Source organism: Toxorhynchites rutilus, chromosome 3 (genome assembly GCF_029784135.1).
Source record: "Toxorhynchites rutilus septentrionalis strain SRP chromosome 3, ASM2978413v1, whole genome shotgun sequence".
Lineage (NCBI taxonomy): Eukaryota > Metazoa > Arthropoda > Insecta > Diptera > Culicidae > Toxorhynchites > Toxorhynchites rutilus.
The window spans coordinates 180,196,436-180,218,349 of NC_073746.1; the positions used below are offsets into that span (position 1 = coordinate 180,196,436).

Here is a 21,914-nt window from a genome sequence, read left to right on the forward strand (position 1 = left end):
GATGTATTTAATCGAATCATATAATCGATTCTGTATATAATCGAGTCCGATCTGTATACAACATTTTTGAAAACAATTTATATATTTTCGTTTGCGAATCGACAAATCAGAACGTGCGATTTCCGTTTGGATAATGATTGAGATTTTTCAATTGTTTCATAAAATATATTGTTTTATTTATTGTAGTAAATTGATACGGAGTGCACAAATCGATTGATGCAAAAATCTCACAAATCCATCAGAAAATGACTGAGCAATAAGCGTCAATTTTGACAATTTTGACGATGCGAACGATTTTCGTTTTTCAATTTGTGCACCCAATATGTTCCCGAAAGACGTAATCCTACGTCGAAATTGTGATTTGCCATCAATTGTACCAGTTATTCTATCCCTGGAACTTCTCGAAAGTCGATCATCCTTAGGTAGGGTATTGGAAGCCTGGTACAGGTGGATATCTATAGCTTAGGTTTAGAAATGTCAGACTACCGAAAACGAATGTAAAACGAATGCACTTATACAGTTGTATGATTTGTTTCTATTCTCCTCAGATTACCTCATTGGTTGGCATTCCACAAACCGCACTGCACCTATCCCGGCAGCAGTTTTACGGCTGTCTGAAGCTCATCGCAGCCTATCAAGCATCAGTTCCTCTGCGCGAAGAGATACTAACATCAACGATTAACCTTCCTTTGCCACAATTCAGCTGGATTGATTCACCTACAGCGTTTCCTCATGTCACTGGTGGAACAGCGTCAGCGAGTCTGGGTGCACCATCCTTGAGTTCCGGTAGTGTCATAGCCGAGCGGAATGGTTACACAGCTCGCCCGTCGGATTACAGGGAAATCAAAACCAGTAAGGATCTCATAGAATTGGCTGCCACTAGCAGTAGTAGCAGTCGAGAGCGGATAGACAAAGCCTGTAACAGTGGAGAAATGACAAATTCGGATCAACCGAGTACGGATTCTGAAGTAGAGCACAATGATGATCCGATGCTGAGGTCAGCCGAGCGCCACCACGTCGTGAATGTGAAAGGTCATGGTGGGGGAAAATTGATAGGAGGTGGACCGATTGGGCATAGTGGTGTGGTTGGTGGATCCCCTGAGGCATGGAGTACGGCAAGTGATAGTCCCACGCCTACGAATAGTGTTGCAGAACGTCCTTGGGCTAATCAGAACCTTTGGCAAGGGTTGGTTTGTGAGGAGCAACGGCAGCTGTTAGGTACTGAGGAAGAATCTTCTGATAAACACAGTAGTGACGATGACCAAGAAATAGATATCGAGTATTTTTATCAGATTTCCCAAACGTCAAAAGACTATTATGTTAAACAATTTCGAACCATACAGCCAGATATATATGGTTTAGTGAGCGGGCAGGTTGCAAGGTTCGTAATTGTGTAAAATAATTAACTGCTTAAATAGCGACAGATATTTTTAGGGTATTTTTTGAAAAATCTCGCATACCAATCGAGGAACTTCGTCATATATGGCAAATGTGTGATGTAACACGAGATGGTGCGCTGAATCTGGCTGAATTCACCGCCGCTATGCATCTGGTTGTTTTACGACGAAACAACATTCCTGTTCCGGCGACACTTCCTCCTTGTTTAATGCCGAGTCTGCTGCAGCAATCCTTATTTTCAAATGCGAGCGGAAACCTACAAAGTCAGAATAGTGGTGGCTCTGCGGGAGGAGCTAGCATAGGCAGCACCACTGGAACAGATGCTAGTAGTAGTATACGGGAACGAGTGGGACCGGAGGAGGCGGATTTATTGCACCTTGAGAGTGATGATAACACTAACAATAGCACTAGCGTGAACGATACTAAAGAACATCAGCGCATAATCTCACATCCAGAAACGGTAAAGTTTGGCCATCAAATACAAAATAACAATGCATCCGCAACTCTAGTGGCGGTAGCTGGTAGTGAAAGTCCTCAGCCAACTTCTTCAACGGCAAGCAATTTGAAGATGATAAATACCAGTGGTGGCATTCGGAAGACTCCAACCAATGTTATCTCGCCAACACATACGCAGCAAAAGGTGAAACACGCAAGCGAACATCCGATAACACCACCAAATACATTGAATAATAAGGTAAGTTTAGAGCAAATATTTTATCGTGAGTTATTCTAAAGCACTTGTGTAAAAGTTGTCCAATACGCAAACTCGGTTGAGCGAAAGAATCAACCTTGTGAGTCTGGATTGGCACTTTACAGGATTCAAGTACGAAAAAGTGTCGCGAGAATTAACCTTGTTTCTGGAACAAACTGAATTGACTGCCTTCGCACTAATTCCGTACGGAACGAGCCACGAACGGAAGCTAATCAGAGTTATTCCTTTCGATAAATTGAACTGAGTGCCTTCGCACTAATTCCGTACGGAACGAGCAATGAACAGAAGAACTGATCAATCTATCAAATATCAACTAAGCGGGAGGATCAACGAGTACAAGATCTTCACGAACTCCGAGCGCAAATTATACAACTATTGCTGCGAACGTTGGAAGGCTTGAATCTGGAGAACTCTCGTCAGTCGATTCAATAGGGGATGTAATCGTACGACACAATTCCAAAGACTACTTACTTTATTCTTTTTTTTTCACTTAAATTCTGTTTATTCCTTAATTTCGCTTACATTATGATATAATACTACAATTCAAGTGATCAACCTAGGGTTCTACATCTTTATGTAGCAATGTCAAGTTCTGTAATGATTTTTATCATACACATTATCCGATTGTTTCATATTCCTATTGTAAAATCATGCCTAAACTTTTCTAGTTTTTTGTTACCTTTTTATATCCTACCCTCCCCAAATTACCTACATTGTCCCAACTTAAACTACTTATCTACCTGGAAATAAATATATCTACTTTAATCCAAAGCCGTTACCTTGAAAGGTAACGACTAGAAACTCTGATAGCATAATTATACAGATTCTGTATTATTCCGTGTATTGAGAGAGCGCAACTCTGTTCAAATTTCATACACTTATTGTTGATAATTTCATCCAAGGTTTTAATCCCGGCTAGCTGGTGTATCTCCGAATTTCGCGTTCTGGGAGGAGAGTTTAAAATCATACGAAGAATTTTGTATGCGCTGAAGTTTTAATTTGTGTTGGAGCACAGCACTCCCAAATGGGCATCGCATATGCGATAACTGGAAATATTATTTGTTTGTATACTATCATTCACCGAAGTTTCAAATGGACTTGTAATGTTCTGACCAAGATTGTGTGAACTATTGAAATGGTTGGCCAATTGCCCTAGCCTTTTCGGCAGGTGTTATCAATCGTTCTGAATTATCAGGTTGAAGAAGAGGAGGAATAGGATCAGACTTGGTCTTGAGAATTTTAGCGTACCTCCAAAATGGCTTGGAGTTGTTCGGAAGTTTACTAATATCTTTTGCGAATTTTTTGTTACGGATTTTTTGTACTGCCTTCGATAGAGGTTCCGAAGTCTAATCAAATGTTTAGTAATGGAATCAATTTGAACAGAGTCACTCAACTGAATCGCTTCTGGGATGTGGTTTTGGCGAGCCTGAGTAACTGCAGATTGAATAGAGCTGACTGTTGCTTCGATATTTACCGATTCCGCCCCTATAGCTTCGTTGATGTTGAGTTTCAGGCACGGCAAAAGTCGATATCTGATGTTATTTCTGATGGCTAAGGCAACACCTCCTCCACCATAACCAGTACGATCCATTCTCAATAGACGATAATTCGGGACTCGAATAATAATATTCGGTTTAAGATGCGTCTCAGTAACGATAGCTACGTCGATGCTGTTTATCACCAAGAAGTCAGTGAACTCGATGACCTTACTATTGAGAGGGCAGGCGTTCCAATTAATTGGCCTTAGGCGGCTCGCACACCGGAGCAATGAGCAACTAGCAACTGTCAACATGCAATAAGCAATATTATCACCAATGGATTTTTCCATTTAATCTTTGTTGATCTCGCACACCGACGCAATACGATATCGCTGTCGCCTTTACAGAGCAACACATGTCGCTAGCAACACGGCGTGTCGGTTGAATAGCAACTTATCGCTCATATTTTGACAAGTTTCGTACATTAAGGCGATTGTTTGCATAATGTCAGGGGTTTTTATTGCTCTGGTATGCGAAGAACAACAAAATATGTTTCCTGTTGCATATTGTGTACTGCAGTTTGCTAGTTGCTTATTGCTGCGGTGTGCGAGCCGCCTTAGAGATGACCGATCCATGGTTGCAATAAAAATGTAGCATGACTTGCACTTGTTCCTGTTGGTTGCGACAATTTCTAGTTTGTCGATCTAGTTCAAGCAACTAAGTTGCAAGTTCTTGCATGCTATAAAGATCCTCAGTAGAAGAGGAATGAGGTGAAGGTTTTGGTGTAGGTGGTAAACCAATAGCTGCAACCTTACTATAGCTCGGTTGCTCCTTTTTTGGCTTTTCGCTAGAAGAGGCCGTTTGGGGGCGACATGTAGGGAGTGGAAGAGCAAGAACAGGAATCGTACGAGAAACCATTGGAGGGAACTCTATGTCAGTAAGTTCTGGGACCTTCTTCCTATTCTGCGTTTTATCAGTAGCTTGCTTCCGGATGCGTTTAAAATCCGCACGTTTTGTACAGCTACGGTTGGTGGCTTGGTTACTTTCGCCACAGTTAACGCACTTGCGAGGTTCTTTTTCTGGAAGGCTGCAAGTGCTTGTTAGGTGGTTAGCAGCACACTTGCCACAACGAGTTTTAATGTGACAGTTTTTTGTTCCGTGTCCGAAACCAAGGCAATTCGAACATTGCGTTACATCCCGATGTTGAGGTTTGCATCGGTCCTATTTTACCGAGATGTTGAAGATATCATTGATTTCTTTCAGGCGAGTTATGTTGGCTGATCCTTTCTTGAAGTGGATCAGGTACGTTCGTTCATTTCTCAGAAAATATCAACACTACGACTTTGCGACTCTCTCTAGTTTCGTTATTCGTCGTTCGTCATCGTTTAGCGTATCGCATGTGTTGGTACAAAGAGGACGTGTGCCACTTTTTTCACACTTTCGGTCTGACACACCGACGCGAGTATAGGAGTAACTTTTTTGGACAAATGTCTTTTTCCATATTCTAGAATATTATTGAATGAAATGTTAGTGGCGTGGAATATTGATTGAATATAATGCATAAGATCATTACCGAACTATTCTTATTTGATTTCAGTCCCTTTTGTAACTGGATCGAACGGATCCATATATTAACTATTCGTCGATATATTCGTCGTTAGATTCATAGTTCAAAAGCAAAATATAAATGTTTGACTTTCGTATAGTTATTCGCTAAATATAATGGTCATACATATACACACTTGTGAAAGAATTTCACTTGTGGAAGAATTGTAAACAGTAAATTAGTTTATAAATCGGTGGCTTATGGTAATTTTTAATAGTTACAGTTTCGAGGATATTTTTTTTATAATGGACAATATCTACAAGAAAACAAGAAAAAGAAAAGGAAGTTCCTAGAAATCCTTTTATATAATCTTGTTATGCCCCATCTAAAAAAAGGCATTAATTCTTAGTTCACCAAGAATACAGAGACAAAGAATATTAATAATATGCAAACTTTATATTCCAGAACCTTTATCATCTGGTAATTATGTAGAATACGTTATACATTCTTCTCTTTGATAAAAAAAAACAAATAACACGCAACAACTGCATGAAATGTAAAAAATAAATTTGCTTCGAGCATGCAATTATGCTATATTCCGATTCTTACTCCAATGAAATCACAATCGATTAATACGTTTTTATGTTATTTTATTGCTTATTTATAGTATAAACTTCCATGAATTATATTCAGTTGCTTACTTTTAATAAATAACAGTGAAAAATTCGAATTTCGTTATTTGTGTTGGAGTATCAAAAATTACTCTGTTTTAATGAGTCTGGATTAGATGACTATTAAAACATAATAAAGACGAAGAAAACATATTTTTTGGAGTTTTTTTCATTCAATCATACCCTCTTCTTCAAATAAATGCCAATAAAGCCTGAAAAATACACAATGGCAACATTAGAGAGAAGTTTAATTTTCGGTCTGTGACACTGTGCGCGAGTATACGTGTCATGGTTTTGCACGCGAGTACAGGAGGGTTAAATTCTCCAATTCAACAGCAGGAAGACCTAGCAGCACCACCTCAAATGATTTTTCAGACGGGGTATCGTGGGTGCAAAATTCATGACTTTTTGATTCCAGGTATGATCCAATGAGTTTGTATTGCTCCAGAGTGGGACTAATAATTTTAATCCCGATACTGCATATTTTTAAAACTGGCTGTAATTTCAGCGCCAGCAGTTCAGACCTCAAAGTCCTTATATCTCTCGATGTTGTGAAATAAGGTGGTACTTTCATCTTTTTCTCAACATTTACTTTCTCGGTAGTTGATTCCTCCCCGGTATGGCCATCCAATGAAGCAAAGCGTTTTTTTTTTCTAATATTGGCTCCTTACCGATATCCAACCGATGTCGTTTGTTGGTGCCATGTGGTATGACTGGGTCGGTTGACCGTGTTTCCCCCATTATTGTAGTCCTTAAGGGCAGACAGGTGGTTGATGAATCGCTGGTAGACATTCTGAAAAGAGAAATAAATAGTTTTTAGAAAAACAGGTAATAAATAGAGCTCCAAACACATCCGTCTTTGTCGACGGTCGGTGTGGAATAACTTGCTTTATTCTTTTTTTTTTCACTTAAATTCTTTTTATTTCTTAATTTGGTTTACATTATAATATAATACTACATTTCAAGTGATCAACCTAGGGTTCTACATCTTTAAGTTGGCTTGCTTTATTCAGAGAACCTTGGGTTTTTATATAATTTTCTTCAATCCTAATTCTAGCCGAAATTTAAATCTGACGTACGAAAGAAAGAGACTACTATTAACGTTCTTGCTCCTTTGCATATAAGTCCTTCACCTATCGCTTATCTATGATTCACCACTCCTGGTTACTCCTGGCAACTCCTGGTTAATGCTTATCTAATGGCGGGTTTACATTAGGGAGATCTATAGCTATAGATGGATTTATTCACCCGAAAATAGATGTAAACGGGTGAGAATATATATGATACACTTCTCCGAGGTATATATGTAAAGGATGCATAGAATAAATTCAGGCATATGTAAACGCTGGTGAATTTCTCACTGGTGAGAAATCACTAAAGTTGGATGTAGCTCTACTTCAGGTGAATAAATTCACCAAAACTATGAATATATTCATTATATAAGTTCGCGCTAGTGTAAACGGTTGATGCGATTTCTATAAATCTCATCATATTTCTTCACACGAATATATCACTAGTCTAAACCCATCCTAAGATTCGTAACTGCGTTCTAAGGGCAACGGAGCCCAGCGCGATAAGAAATGTGTGCGATCGTTTGGTCCCTTCCCTTTCATTGTTTTATTGCACTGGGTTTTATCGCACCCGCTCCCGATTTGCGTTGACGGCGGAATGGTGTCGACATCTGGATACGACATTAGTTTGTATGAGGCCAACTATTCTCTATTAGATTAGTCGACCTCAAGGCAGTTTTAAATTGCTAAAATTTGTATGAGATTTTTTTCTTGGAGTTATTTACCTACTAGAAGTGCGTTGTTCTGACCTTAATTTAAACTATTTTCCATGAACTTTCAAATATTCTCACCACAATTTACCATTATAATATAAAATTATCTTTAGATACAATTTTTGTGTGATATTTTCTTACTACTTGCAAGAAAAAGTGATTTCCATTTACATAGAGTACTAATTTGGTTTCGGAAAAATAATTTTCATTCATAAATTTTATTTCAAAAGTGTGTTCATTTCTTCTGGAAACCCATATTGTCATGCCTACTCCCCCATTTCGTAATACGAAGCTCAATGCCGTCAACGCGGATAGGTGAGATTGTTATTTTAGGATCGTACACACGGTTCGCTCTTATCGTATAGTGTTTTCCGTCTGTCCTTCTTTCGATCGTTTACGATATTAAAATTCAATTGTCTAATTCTTTCAATTTCTTACAACTTGTTTCACGCAACGATACAGGATTGGAATGCTACCAGTAAAGAATGGACAAAGTTCACTGAATCTCCAACATCTAATGTTTCTAGTCCAGGACCAAAACCGGTTAATTTTGATATGCAGCGTACCACCCAGGCGATAGTATCTGATCCGCAAATTTTACATCCGGTACCACTTCGAGTTACACCAGTTGGTAAGTTTGTTATTTGATGGAAGATTTCGTTATCCATCCTAAAATTTCTGACGATTTTTAGGTGCAGAGACGGCTGACAACAGTAATCTGGTGTACAGCGACGTAACTGTTGGGACTGGTGGCATCCTAATCGTACAGCGAGACGATTCCAGTCCGAAACAGTTGAATACACAGCAGCAGCAGCTACAACCCCATGGGCAGCACATGAATCAGCGTGATTCTCTCACAAGTGGGGATCTTCGTGCTATACAGAGACCACAGCCGAAAAAGCCACCATCAAAAGGTATTGGTGCAATTCCACCTCCTCCACAAAGAGAACCCAGTGTTTCATCCATAGCTGGCACGATTGGTGTGGTGGACGGAATGGCCACTTCGCTCGATACAGCAACTTTCAATAGTGTCATCAACACCACGGTGTGTCATCCAGTTGCCAATACAGTTGTGAACAGTGCCAGTAAGAAGGACCAACCTCCACCACCATTGCCTCCACCGAGGCCTACCCAACATCGGCACACTCGTAGCAGTAGTTTGGATTTGAACAAGCTGAAACTGAACACAGCCAGCGGAGCAGCTGCGGGGTTGACCAAGCAGCTGGAAGATCAAATGCGTATGCCACCACCACCGGAAGTTCCACCGCGTGTCACACCCACAACCGAACAACCAACGCGTGGTTTCGCAGATTTTGCTCAGTTTTCCAGCTCTCCCGCGGCGGGTGGAAACAGAATGGTAAGCGTATGGTACGGTATAAATTATAATACGAGGGTTTTTATCACTCGTATCATTTATTGCTTTGCACTTGTCTGTGCAGTGGGTTTCGCTATAGTAGAACGAGACGATATATGCAGTTCAATCTTGTATGCAGGCTTCGAAAATGGAGTGCGATGTTTGGTACAGCTCGAATATGCAAACAACAGTCTTCGTTCCTCTCTTGGTTTAATCATTTAGTGTAACACAAGTGATTACTACATACAAGTGAGTCATTCATACAAGTATCTGAGTGATCCACTCATATTTGGTTATATGTTCGTGAGAGGTTACTTGCATGACACATTGTGTATCATTCGATATTGATCGAAATACAAACACTGTTCAAATTTGAATGAACCAAACGTAAAACAGTTCAGCAGGTCTGAAACTCTCACACTGATGCAACTGATGTTTGCGCTGAAGATACCATGAGAGTGATAAGAGCGAGAACGAATGTTTCCATGCATGTGTGCTCATTCAGATTCAGAGATGGTTACTGGATCTGAATGCGGATATTTTTTTTCTGTCCTTTCAAGCGCATTCCATTTGAGCCAGCTAGAATAAATATGTTTGAACTACATGCACCCCGTGTGTAGCATTTCTTTAAATTGTGCGTTCGCTAAATGTGTCTACTTTGGACTGCTCTTAAACGGGGCGTGCGTTAACTAGGCTGCAGCCCATTTATGTATCAATGATGGGCGTCATATTCAATTTGATGTTTTACTTTTGCTGTTTGGAATTCAAATATTGCATTGAATATCCAGCCAAGTTATTGTACGAGTATTGTATCGTTGACATTTTTGTAAAACAGGTTCATAAAGCGCCTTTTGAACCTGTTAGGCTCAGGCTTTGAATTTACGTAAAGATAGTGTGATGTTTGATAAATTATTAGACATTTTCTCATATATTTAATTGAAAAACGTACCATAATTATATTCCACTAGCTGACCCGACTTCGTCCCGCCCAAAATTTATTTTTCGTTATCACATACACGTTTTCTTACTAAGTGCACGTTCATGAGTCCAATCGCAGAACTGTTCATTGATTGATCTTCTAATCTATCCTTTAAAATTATTTTTTACCATAAAATTTCAGTACTTCTACCAAAACTTAACATTATGATATCAAATTATTTTCAGACACAATTCTCGTGCAATATTTTTAATCCACTTTCAAATAACATGTTTCTCCGTTACATAGAATAAATGTTTCATACAGAAAATATGATAAATTGAAGACAGCCCTAGATCCATTTTCCCCATTTTCCTTCAGGGTTTTCCAAAAATTTTCAATTGTCATGTGTGGTTGAAATATGTTTGGTTGAAATATGTGCATTTTTTATGGGACCCCCTCTCCTTTCCAGAGGAGGAGGGGGTGTCCCGTGGCCGGGTGACGTGCTCTCGTGGCTGAGTGGTTAGCGCCCCACACTATCATGCGGGGGGATTCTTCGTCAAAGAAAATTCTTCCGGCTTGCACGCGTATTCTAGAGCTTGCCACTCTAGAGTACATTTAAGGCGTGCTAGACGGCATAGAAATCTAAACCAAGTATTACTAATAAAAATGGCGTAAGTAATGCTGCGTTGAGAAGGCAAAAGTTCCACTGGAACGTTAGTGCCATCCAAGAAGAAGAAGAAGAAGAAGAAGAAGAAGAAGAAGAAGAAGAAGAAGAAGAAGAAGAAGGGGTGTCATACCATCATAGAAACATTTATTCGTACCCAAAATCTCTCACATCCCAAATTTGGCTCCATTTGCTTGATTAGTCCTCGAGTTAAGCAAAAGTTTGTGTTTCATTTGTATAGCAGCCACCATGTCCTTGGAGAGGGGGTAGGTGTGTCGAACCACCATAGAAACGTTTCGTGCTCCCTAAAACTTCCACATGCCAAATATGGCTCAATTTGTTTGATTAGTTCTCGAGTTATGCAGAAATTTGTGTTTCATTTGTATGGGAGCCCCTCTTTAGAGAGGGGAGGAGTGTCGAACTACCATAGAAACGTATATCGCTCCCTAAAACCTCTATATGCCAAATTTGGTTCCGTTAGCATCTAGAATTATGCAGAAATGTATGCTTCATTTGTATGGCAGTCCCCCCTCTCAGATAGAGGGGTGGAGTGTCTATTCACCATAGAAACGTTTCGTGTCCCCTAAAACCTTCGCATGCCAGATTTGGCTTCATTTGCTTGATTAGTTTTCGAGTTATGCAGAAATGTGTCTTTCATTTGTATGGCAGCTCCCCCTTAGAGAGGGGGGGAGGGGATATATATAGATAGAAGATTACGTCTAGTAAGTATTACTGTAAAAAATGTACAAAATCGAAGATATTGCGTTATTTTGTGATGAGGGCGATATGATATATTTTCTGACATACATATCTGAATCTTTCCGTAGCTCTTATTTTGTTTTTTCATATAATAAAAACGCGCTTCGACAATCCCTTGACAAGTTTTATTAACAAGTTTCTTAAAAATAATATGTTGTTTAGAGTGATATTTAAGAAAATAATATGTGGTCATATTTTCGTACTCGTTTCCAGTAACATTTTTTTTTTATCTTCGCTTATTTTTCGTCGGCCTATTTCCGCCACTTTAGTGCCAATCACCGACATCAGGGAGGCGACTCCACCTGTTCCTACCTATCAGACTCAACAACTCATGAGCCGGGCCAACTTCTTTTACTTCCGCTCCGAAGGAAGACGTAACCAGAGATTTTTCGCCTCAGAAAATCCCAACGACGCCAGCTGGGATTGAACCCAGGCCGATCGGATTGTGAGGCTGTTACGCTAACCATACAACCACTGGCGCCGTCATCCAGTAACATTAACATTAGAAATATTCGTCAATGTATTCAGATTACAGGTTTTTTCAACACATCACACAGAGCTGCTGGAATCAACTGTTCATTTAGTTTTATTTGCACGATGTTTTGCAGTGCGTTTTCTTCATTGCACAATGGTCCAGGAGATGCATTTAAGTGGAAATTAGCATTTAGAGCTTGACAGTTATTTTCTAGACAAAAACTGTCTTAGACAAAGTTGTTACTCATGATAGAGCGCTCATTTCAAAACTCAAGCGCTCAAAAATCTAACTTTCTTATCTTTTTAGATAGAGGTAAACATAGTTCGACAATGTTGTAGCTCCAATTATTTGATACATCTTTGTAGAAAGAAAGTTTTATTCTATCTCTTGAAATAACCGATATAGTGCCTTTTTTCTAAGTTACGTTAGGGTCACCATGAAAAAAACTGTTTTGTTTGCTGCAAGTTTTATATTTTTATATTTCAAATTTTACATGCAAACTGTCTTCAGAAGACTTTTAGAGCTTACTAATACAAACATTTTTCGATGCAGAACTTGTCAATATCTCAACTTTACTCAAAGTTATTGATATTTCTTCCCAAAAAACATGCTCTTTTCATTTGTTTGTCATTCTTTCTGGGGCAAACATAAAAAATGTTTGTTGACGAAATTTGAAAGAACAGATTTCGCTCTATATAATATGTGATTTTCAGAACTATATTATTTTTTGTGTTTGAGTAAATTGAATTTGAAATTATGAGTTTTTGGGTAAAAAACCATCAATAACTTTGAGTAGGATTAAGATATAGACATGTTCTGCATCGCAAAATGTTGGTATCGATAAGCTCTGAAAGTCGAACGAAATCAGTTTTGATGTAGAATTTGAAATATAAAAGTTAAAGCAGAAAAAACACGTTTTTTCATGGTCACCATGGGAGATATTTATTGTTTAGACAAAAACGGTCTTAGACAAAATTGTTACATATGAGGGGCTTAGAATGAAAGGGTGTAAGTGATTTGATCGATTTCTCTACATCGACTCTCTCTCTTTTGGTCATGACTTCGCAGCAAATACATTCCCAACTGTTTTTTACAATGTGGAAGGTAGGTCAGAACCTCATCTATCGGATTCTATAGCGAACTTAAATTGGAACGTTTTTGCAGTTGAGTTATTAACTAAATAAAAAGTTGATGAAGAGAAATTGATCAAGTCACTTACACCCCTTGCATTCTAAGCCCCTCATATGATAGAGCGCTCATTTTTATGTTATCAAAAATAGGGTGACCAAAATTGTCGATGAAAAGAAAAATCTAACTTTCTTATCTTTATAGATAGAGATAAACATAGTTCAACAATGTTGTAGCCCCAGTTATTTTTAACAACTTTGTGAAACAAAGCTTTTTTTTATGTTTTAAAATAATCGATTTAATGCTTTTTTCTAAGTTGCATTAGGGTGACCATGTAAAAACGTGTTTTTTCTGCTTTAACTTTTATATTTCAAATTCTGCATCAAAACTGTCTTCGTACGACTTTTAGAGCTTATCGATACCAACATTTTGCTATGCAGAATTTATCTATATCTTAATCCTACTCAAAGTTATTGATGTTTTTTTACCCAAAAACTAATGATTTCAATTTTAATTTACTCAAACATAAGAAATAATATAGTTTTGAAAATCACACATCATGTAGAGTGAAATATACTCTTTGAAATGCCGCCAATAAACTTTGTTTACGTTTGCCCCAGTAAGAATGACAAACAATTGAAGAGAGCGTATTTTTTGGGAAGAAATAGCAATAACTTTGATTAAAGTTGAGATATTGACAAGTTCTGCATCGAAAAATGTTTGTATTAGTAAGCTCTAAAAGTCTTTCGAAGACAGTTCGCATGTAAAATTTGAAACAGAAAAGTTTGAGCAAAAAAAACAGTTTTTTTCATTGTGACCCTAACGTAACTTAGAAGAAAGGCACTATATCGGTTATTTTAAGAGATAGAGAAAAACTTTGTTCTACAAAGATGTCTCAAATAATTGGAGCTACAACATTGTTGCACTATGTTAACCTATATCTATAAAGATAAGAAAGTTTGATCGATAATTTTATTCACCCTATTTTCGATAACATAAAAATGAGCGCTCTATCGTATGTAACAACTTTGTCGAATACAGTTTTTGTCTAGAGAATAACTGTCGAGCTTTAAATGCTAATTTCCACTTAATTACATCTTCTGGACCATTGTGTAATGGGTTCATAACCTTACACCGAATGAGGAACCAAAGAGATAACATACTGAAACGATTTTGACGTAGGACTACGTCTAACCTTTCAATATAGGGGCCCATTTCAACATTTCGGTGTGAAAAAGTGTTCAGTTTTTGAACGCTAATACCTCCTCAATTAATGAATGGATTTTGGTTCCAAATACACACATTGATAGGATATATCCTCAGCAATTGTTTATATGCTACATATTACGGGTTATCAGCTCATATAAAGTTCAAATTGACGAAAAATTGGAAGAAAGAATTCCCTACTTTCCCATACACTTTGTCTGCGCTCCCGCAGCAAACAGCTATTCATTACAAGCAACCACGGGTACGGGCGAACCGTATGGACATAGCGAAGGAGGGAGACAGGAGAAAAGAGATTATAAATAAATATAGGCTACAACGCTACAACGTTAACTATATGGCTATATAAACTGAGCGATGGTGGGGCTTGGCCACATTCTATCATCGGACGCCAAGCAGGAAAGACGCTTGAAATTGTTTTTCAGCATAAGAGATTGCTGCATTTGCCGGGAATGTATGCGGTGCGATACTGCAAGAGTGAGAGACAGGAGTTTCAATGGGATGTGGAGCAGGAGAGCAATCGAAGTTTGTTAAAAACGGTGGAAGCGTCGCGCCGGGTGAATGAGTGGCTAATCGCACTCGATTTGATAGAATGCTGGAGTTTTTAAACAGTTTTATTTAGCTGTGACATATTTGTATGTTTGTATGTAACATGTTTGTCTATGGCTCTGTATTACATTAATTGGAATTTGACCCCTTTCCTGTTGACCGGTTGATCTGAAATTTGGAACACACCTTTATCTCTGCAGTCATTATAAAACTGCATATTTCATGATATTGAAAATCCAAGATGGCGACCGCTACAAAATAGCGGATTACATATTTTCTCAAAGCCCCATCAATATGAGTATCAAATGAAAGGGATTGACTAGTAGAACATAGTTATTTAAGAAAAATGCAAATCCAAAATGGCCGCCACGACAAAATGGCGGATTACATTTTATATATTGGTATCAAATGAAGGACTTGACTAGTAGAACACAGTTATTTATGCGGAGTGCAAAGCCTAATCATATCACGATACCTGACGGTAAATTCCTATTACGACATGTTTGCCATCAAGTATGTGTTCGTTGCTGGTTGAACAATAACCCCTTGCACCGCACAACATTTGCACGACAAATTTTGATTATTTCGTATTTGAATCTAAACGTTTGAGTGTTTGCTGAGTGCTGAGGTTTTATTTTATCCTTTGATATTTTTTCTGTAATTTTGTACATGAAAAGTTGATCATTCTGGGATCTGTGCTCCATGATATTCGAATAATGGACTTGGTGTAGTCCTATGTTTCTCCGGTTATGTCCCCGACATTACCCACCCGTCTTTTTTTAGTGGGAGTAAATTTGCCAAATGGCCCAGATTAAAAAATTGTTCAAAGTATCATGTAAGGTTTCTTGCAGGTCGGATTCGTTTGATCCTACAACAGACACCACTCCATCATCTGCAAGTAGTCTTAGGTTGCAATTTGGTGTAAGTCGATTGTCAATATCGCTAACCTAGAAGTTGTACAAAAGGGTGCTTAAACATGAGCCTTTACGGAGCCCCATATAGGAGGGTGAGAAACATTGAAATGTTTCTCGCAAAGTAATTTATATAGCATGTGATTCAAAAGAGGTGGGAAACCCCGAGAGATTAATTTTTCTGACAGGACCTATATTGAAACTGAATCGAAGGTTCTCTTTGTGCCCAAGAACATTGAAGATATTTGTTTTTTTTCGGCGTAAGCCATTTGATTTTCTGAAGAAAGTAACGCATGATAATCATTCGTCCCCTTGCCCCTGCGGAACCGATATTGTGTATCTGAGAGTAGGCCATTTGTTTCAACCCATTTGTCGAGACAAATCGCATGGGCGGGACAAACTGGAGTTGGACGCAGATTTTCCAGGTTTTTGAATAGCAATAACTCGTATTTGTCTCCAATCATCTGGAACAATATTATGTTCAAGAAACTGATTAAACAAATTCAACAAGCGACGTTTCGTCTCAGTAGGGAGATTTTTTCAGCATATTGAACATAATTTTATCTGATTCTGGAGCAGAATTTTTACATGAAAGGAGAAACTATCGCAAACTCGGAATCAATATCGCACCTATCTTGCGGTATATCCCGAATATTTTTTTGCACGGGAACGAAATCATGACAAACCTTTTGTGTAAAATTAAAAATCCATCGATTTGAATATTCCTCGCTTTCATTCGATGAAGAGCGATTTATCATGTTTCGAGCCACTTTCCATGTTTTTTTTTCATTTACGTTTTGCGTGATAAATTTCCCACGAATGTTCTCTAATAAGCACGTTCTTCCCTTTGATCAAGTTTTTAAATTCATAATCAAGGGCTAAATACGTTTGAAAATTGCCAATAGTTCCACGTTTCCGAAAAGCTTTAAATGCATTCGATTTTTCTACATAAAGCATGGAACACTGGCTATCCCACCATAAATTGGAGGCTTTCGACGAATAGCAGAACCTGGGATGGGTTTCGTTTGAGCACAAACCGCGCTGTTGTATTTCAAACGAGAGATGAAGTTATATTCCACCAAAGGAGGTAAACCATTTCTGGATTGATGGTTAGAGCAATTACATCCGCTTATTGTTTCCAGTCAATGTGTCTTGTGAGGTCGTATGCCATGTTTATAGATTCAGAAGAATTCAACCCAGTGGTGATGGAAATTTTGATTGGAAACTGCGATCCTGGATTGCAATCCAGCGATAATGAGTTGGAGCAAAGCGAGAGGTCAAGAGTGCTTGGGTTAGCAGGAAGTTGAGGTACACTTGTTGTTTCCCCAGTGTTCAAAATTGTCATATTGAAGCTGTTACAAAGGTCATATATCAATAATGAACGGTTGTCGTCGTACTGTTCCCTCCAGGCGGTTCCGTGAGAGCTGAAGTCTCCCAAGATCGACCATGGCTCAGGAAGGAGTGAGCACGTGTCAGCAGGCTGCTTCCGGCTAACTGTAACTCTCGGTGACCAATACAAGTTGACAATAAAAAGGGTGTTTGCCTTTGATATTCGCATGACAAGCAACAGTTTCAATCTCTCCAATAGGTGGAAGATCAATCCTAAACAATGAGTGGCGCTTATTGATCCCCGATTGCATTCCATTCATATCGTTTATCACGATCCAAGCGTATAATATTGAAATCGTGGAAAGAGAGATCAGTACCAGAAGAAAGCCAAGCTTCCCACAAAGCAAAAACATCACAATCAATGTTTTAGGGATAAGACGACAATTCCAATGTGATATCTCCGATTTCTCTATTTAAATCAGACATCGAGAGAAATAATCATTGCAAGGGCATCAATTGCTGCAAACAAGTCGTTACTACTGGAAGCATTGCAGCGACAATGATTCTGATGGGATCAGAAAAATTAAAAAAACGTGAAGATTTTATCCACGATGTCAGACAACTTTATAAATCCCGATTGGGAAGTTGTACTCGACGGTATTACAGGGACAGTTGGGGTTTTTGCTGTCCCATCGAGTACTGGGTCATTCAAATGTGAATCATTCTCACGAAAGCCAAGAGGAACCTAATTTTGCTTGTCCGCTGCACTCGATTTTTTAGGTATGCTAACAGGGGGTATAACCGGAGGGACTTATCCTTGAACTTCTGAAGTGGTCACATTTTTGCGTTGGGGATTCCCTTTGAAAATAAAGAATGCGCCTTCGTTAGTTGTATCCGCATCCATTGCGTCAACTGAGAGCGAACCGAAGACTTTGTTGGCGTTTAAAGGTTGTTGTTGTTGAACCAGTGGAGAAACGTCCTTCAAAATTTCCGCGAAAGTGCGTTTCGAGCATTTCTCCAAAGAGCGCATCTGTTTATCCCAGCGACTCTTGTAAGTTTCCATGCTGAGAGTACATTTGGGGAGCTTCGCAATAGGATACTTATGCTCATTTGCACCGCAGGGTTCGCCCATATGTTGCTCTCCTCAAGTGGCACAACGCTCCTTGTTGGCGCAATAAGCTACTGTGTGACCAACTGACTAGCATTTCTGGCAACTCATGGGCTTTGGCACGAAGAATAGCACCGGTTGCCTCAATTTGTCCACCATAACTCGGTCAGGGAAATGGATTTTGCTTTTTCCTCTTCATGGGAGACTTTTCTTAGTTGGTGGCAGTCCAATGTTTTAATACTCAACAGGGAGCTTTTTGAATCTTTTGAATCCTTTTTTTTTGATAAATCACACGTATATGCAATATTCTAATACAATCCGCTGGTCGATAACAGTATCGTTAGGGTGTTTCAGATCAGCCACGACAACACGCAGTTTGTTTGGTCTAACCTTAGAAATTCCAACCACGGAGGAGCATCTTGCCAGATCTTTCATGATCTGAATGACATTGAAACCTTATCCATTAGGCCAGTTTCAGGTGCATCTTCTGGATGAACCTTGACTTGTGTAGCAGAGACGACATAGATGGAAGGCGAAGACGAAGGTTGGGTGAGAGCGAACAACAACAGAGGGAGACGATATAGGTGGTAGAGTGGGATCGGGAGCAACAGATGAGGAATGTGAGTTCGAAGGTTGAGTGAAAATGGAAGGGTTAGGGGAAAGTTGTTGGTAGAACAACGAACGTCCCACCTTGTGCATTTAAACACCTTGTGTAGTCGCACGGTGGCATCATAGCAAAGCGAGAGCACACCATCAGCCTTCTGCTGTGTGCTTGAACAATAATGTTCATTCAAAAATTAGAACGCGCAGTGAACACATCTTGTTATTAATAAAACTTTCATTCATTCTTTTGATTATTTAAACTTGGCCTTTCATTCCACTGGAACCTCAGTCCAACAAATGTGAGGTTTGCGGATTTCCTAGAGGGGGACTTATTAATCCATATTAGGCCAAGCGTTCGAAAATTCGAACAACAACTTTGATAATTTTTCATGGCTTTGGAAAGCTTTCATATGGTAAGGTTTTAACATCAAGTGATAGCTTAGTTTATTATCTATTACTTACCATCAATCTAATTAAATTTTGTATAACTTTAGTGGGCAATAAATTCGGATTAAAGCATCTATGTGCGGAAAGTACATAGTACATAGCCTAACAAAAAACAAAACTTAATAAAATGCAAAAATATGTACAATAAAAAATATGTGAATAAAAGAGGTCAATGTAGGTTTTAATCTGATTTGATACAGATTATTCCTGTGTTCGGAACGCACTAATGGTTTCTAATGTTCACCAATTGAAAATATTTTTTCTTTATTCAGACCAATATAAAAAAAACTATCGAAAGAAACCACTCAGCTTTGAGGAAGGCTGTTATCAATAGTCCATTGTGTACACCATGTTTCGCAAAACAATTAATATGTTGGCTTCATTTCGTTAATTGTCATCATTTACATCCCTCAGGTATCCGCCGAAAACAACGTCACTACGATACATCTGGACGCGGCCGGCAATATCACAGGGACATCCGCCAGTTCTGCTCAGCGTGGTAGTTTAGCCAACTCGCTGATCGTGGGTGGACCTCCCCTTCAAACGGTGTCTCGCAACAGCGCATTCGAGGTGTATCGTAAGCCTCAGCAGCAGCAGCAGCCATCTCGAGGATCCCAATCGCCGACACAGCTTCCTCCACCGCTGACAACTTCGCGGAGCGTCGAATCATCTTCAGCGGAGCACGAAAAGCGCATGATGGCAATCAGTGACAACCTTCGTCAGGTGAGATTCAAAACTACCGAAACATCCAATGGCACTGACGTGTTGAAACATTTGAAAGAACAAAATCTGCTCCTGTTGCGAATATGTAGCGACTTGAGCGAAGAATTACTTCAGATTCAGCAAAAGAGGGAGGATATAAGAATAAAGATTGAATTCCAGGAAGAAAATTTAGGCGTAAGTACAACCAATTTATCAGCGGGACAAACCGCAAGTACCACGGTATCTTCTAGCCATTTAGCATGAGATATGTATTGTTAATACACAATTGATTTCATGGTGAGTGACAGTAGAAAATTGATATAGGTACGGTGTTGATTACGTGTTTGTTTCTGGCGATGATGAAACTACAATTTTCTCAAACTCTTACTTGCTCGATAACAAAATGTGAAAACAAGACAAATGAAGGTTTTAAATATTGTTAGTAATCTTAAAAGAGTTTTATAATCCTACGACCTACGACCTACGGGGATGTCCGTTGAAGTAACAGAGGGGTTGTTCTTATACGTGGTTGGAGCACTTCAAAATCCTGTTTCATTCTTTTTTTTTAAATTCCTGCTCCATGTTTGAGATTCGTTTAAAATAAATGCTCCGCGCAAATTGTTTCACATTGACCTTTTTTGGAGAAGGAAAAAGTACGTTTCTGTGAGTATCAGTCGAAGGAAATTAACATTTACAAACATTATGTCTGAATTGTTAATATAGGATAATGGTTGATATAGTAATGTGCTACGAAATATATATATATATATATATATATATATATATATATGAAGCAATGCTGAAAGTTTATTTTCTGTTATTTGCTGCAAAATCTAGTATGATACTGATAAAATAAAACCTTTCCGGATGCGTTGCTAGAGAGGGCTGTCTATGGAACAAACATAGATACTTATTTTTATAAAGATGTAAAAACTATTTAAATCTACTTTTTAAAAGTAACACTCAATTTTATGAGACAGTGCAAACACAGTATTACGTTTAGAGAGACATGAACGAATGAAATTTTTGGTTCCCAAAAAACGAGCGATCGTAACAAAATATAATCAGAAAGATAAACGCATCCTTTTGTCACGCTGGAAGAAAATTTTACTTAGAGAGTGCTATATGAAATAAATCAAACTAGCAATCAAACAATGAAAAAAGTAATCGTGTATTGTACTAGCTTCTGTGCTGTCTGCAAATCTGGAACAAATAGGAACTATTTTATGTTTATATGGAATGACTTGTGTGATCCAATCGAAATGAAAAATGCCACCACGAAATTCATATGATGAATGTAAATTATGTTTTCAACAAAAATGTCAGTAAAATAAACGATGTAAAACATATCACGCCGTGAGAAGATTATCTAGAGAAACAGCCAAAAAATATGTACAGAGTGTTCAATAAGTTCGAATACAACTTTTTTTTTGAGTTCAAAATAGCACTTTATTCAAGATAGATTACAACAAATTATACGCTTCCAGTGAGAACAAATCTCTTCGAAGAAAGCATACTATCCGATTTTAAAGTTAATTCAAAAACTTCTTCATAGCACAACTTCAACTGTTTCCAAGATTTATGTTTCAAATGACAAACTATGAGACTATGGTCGGTCAAAAAGATGATACTGAGGGAGGGTGACTTGGCGTATCGGTTGACAGCTACGGATGTGCGGTTTTCATAAGGTTGTTGTACAACTCGGTTCCTAGATAGGTAAACCTTTTCTTCCTCAGTCCCTAGATCTCATTACATCAAAATTTCCGGCTTGTCTGATTATTCGTGTCAAGTTACCTCTTCGTAGAACTATGTTATGATATAAAGAAGGGTCACTAATGATTTTTTTGCATTTCTTCCAAGATTTGCAATTCATGAAGTGCTTTTATTGGAAGCAGTGAATCATTTATGTTTGAGTACAAGTTAGCAGTGGGATACTGGAACAGTTTCCGCAGAACAACTTTCAAGCATCGGTTTTGTAGGGGAGGTGGGAGTAAAATGGACATGTTAAGAATAACTTCAATTATATCTTTGGAAACTCATGTTTCCCAAAACTTTGATGCAGTCTTGCTATTCAATATACTGTTTTTCTACCTTATTGGCCAAATATTTTACAAAAAAAATGGTTTTGCAATGTTTTTTACTGAAATTAAAACA

General features: G+C 38.4%; 1 protein-coding gene across 1 annotated transcript in view; it reads left to right on the forward strand.

Moving 5' to 3' along the window:
* LOC129774790 (ralBP1-associated Eps domain-containing protein 1) overlaps positions 1-21,095 on the forward strand; it is a 29,596-nt gene extending 8,501 nt beyond the window's left edge. Inside the window, exons 2-6 of the mRNA XM_055778750.1 lie at positions 549-1,381; positions 1,435-2,092; positions 8,051-8,219; positions 8,281-8,945; positions 19,473-21,095. Coding sequence (XP_055634725.1) covers positions 549-1,381; positions 1,435-2,092; positions 8,051-8,219; positions 8,281-8,945; positions 19,473-20,024 — 2,877 coding nt within the window. The 3' untranslated portion in view covers positions 20,025-21,095. The remainder of the gene's footprint in view (positions 1-548; positions 1,382-1,434; positions 2,093-8,050; positions 8,220-8,280; positions 8,946-19,472) is intronic.
* Positions 21,096-21,914: the final 819 nt, after the last annotated feature.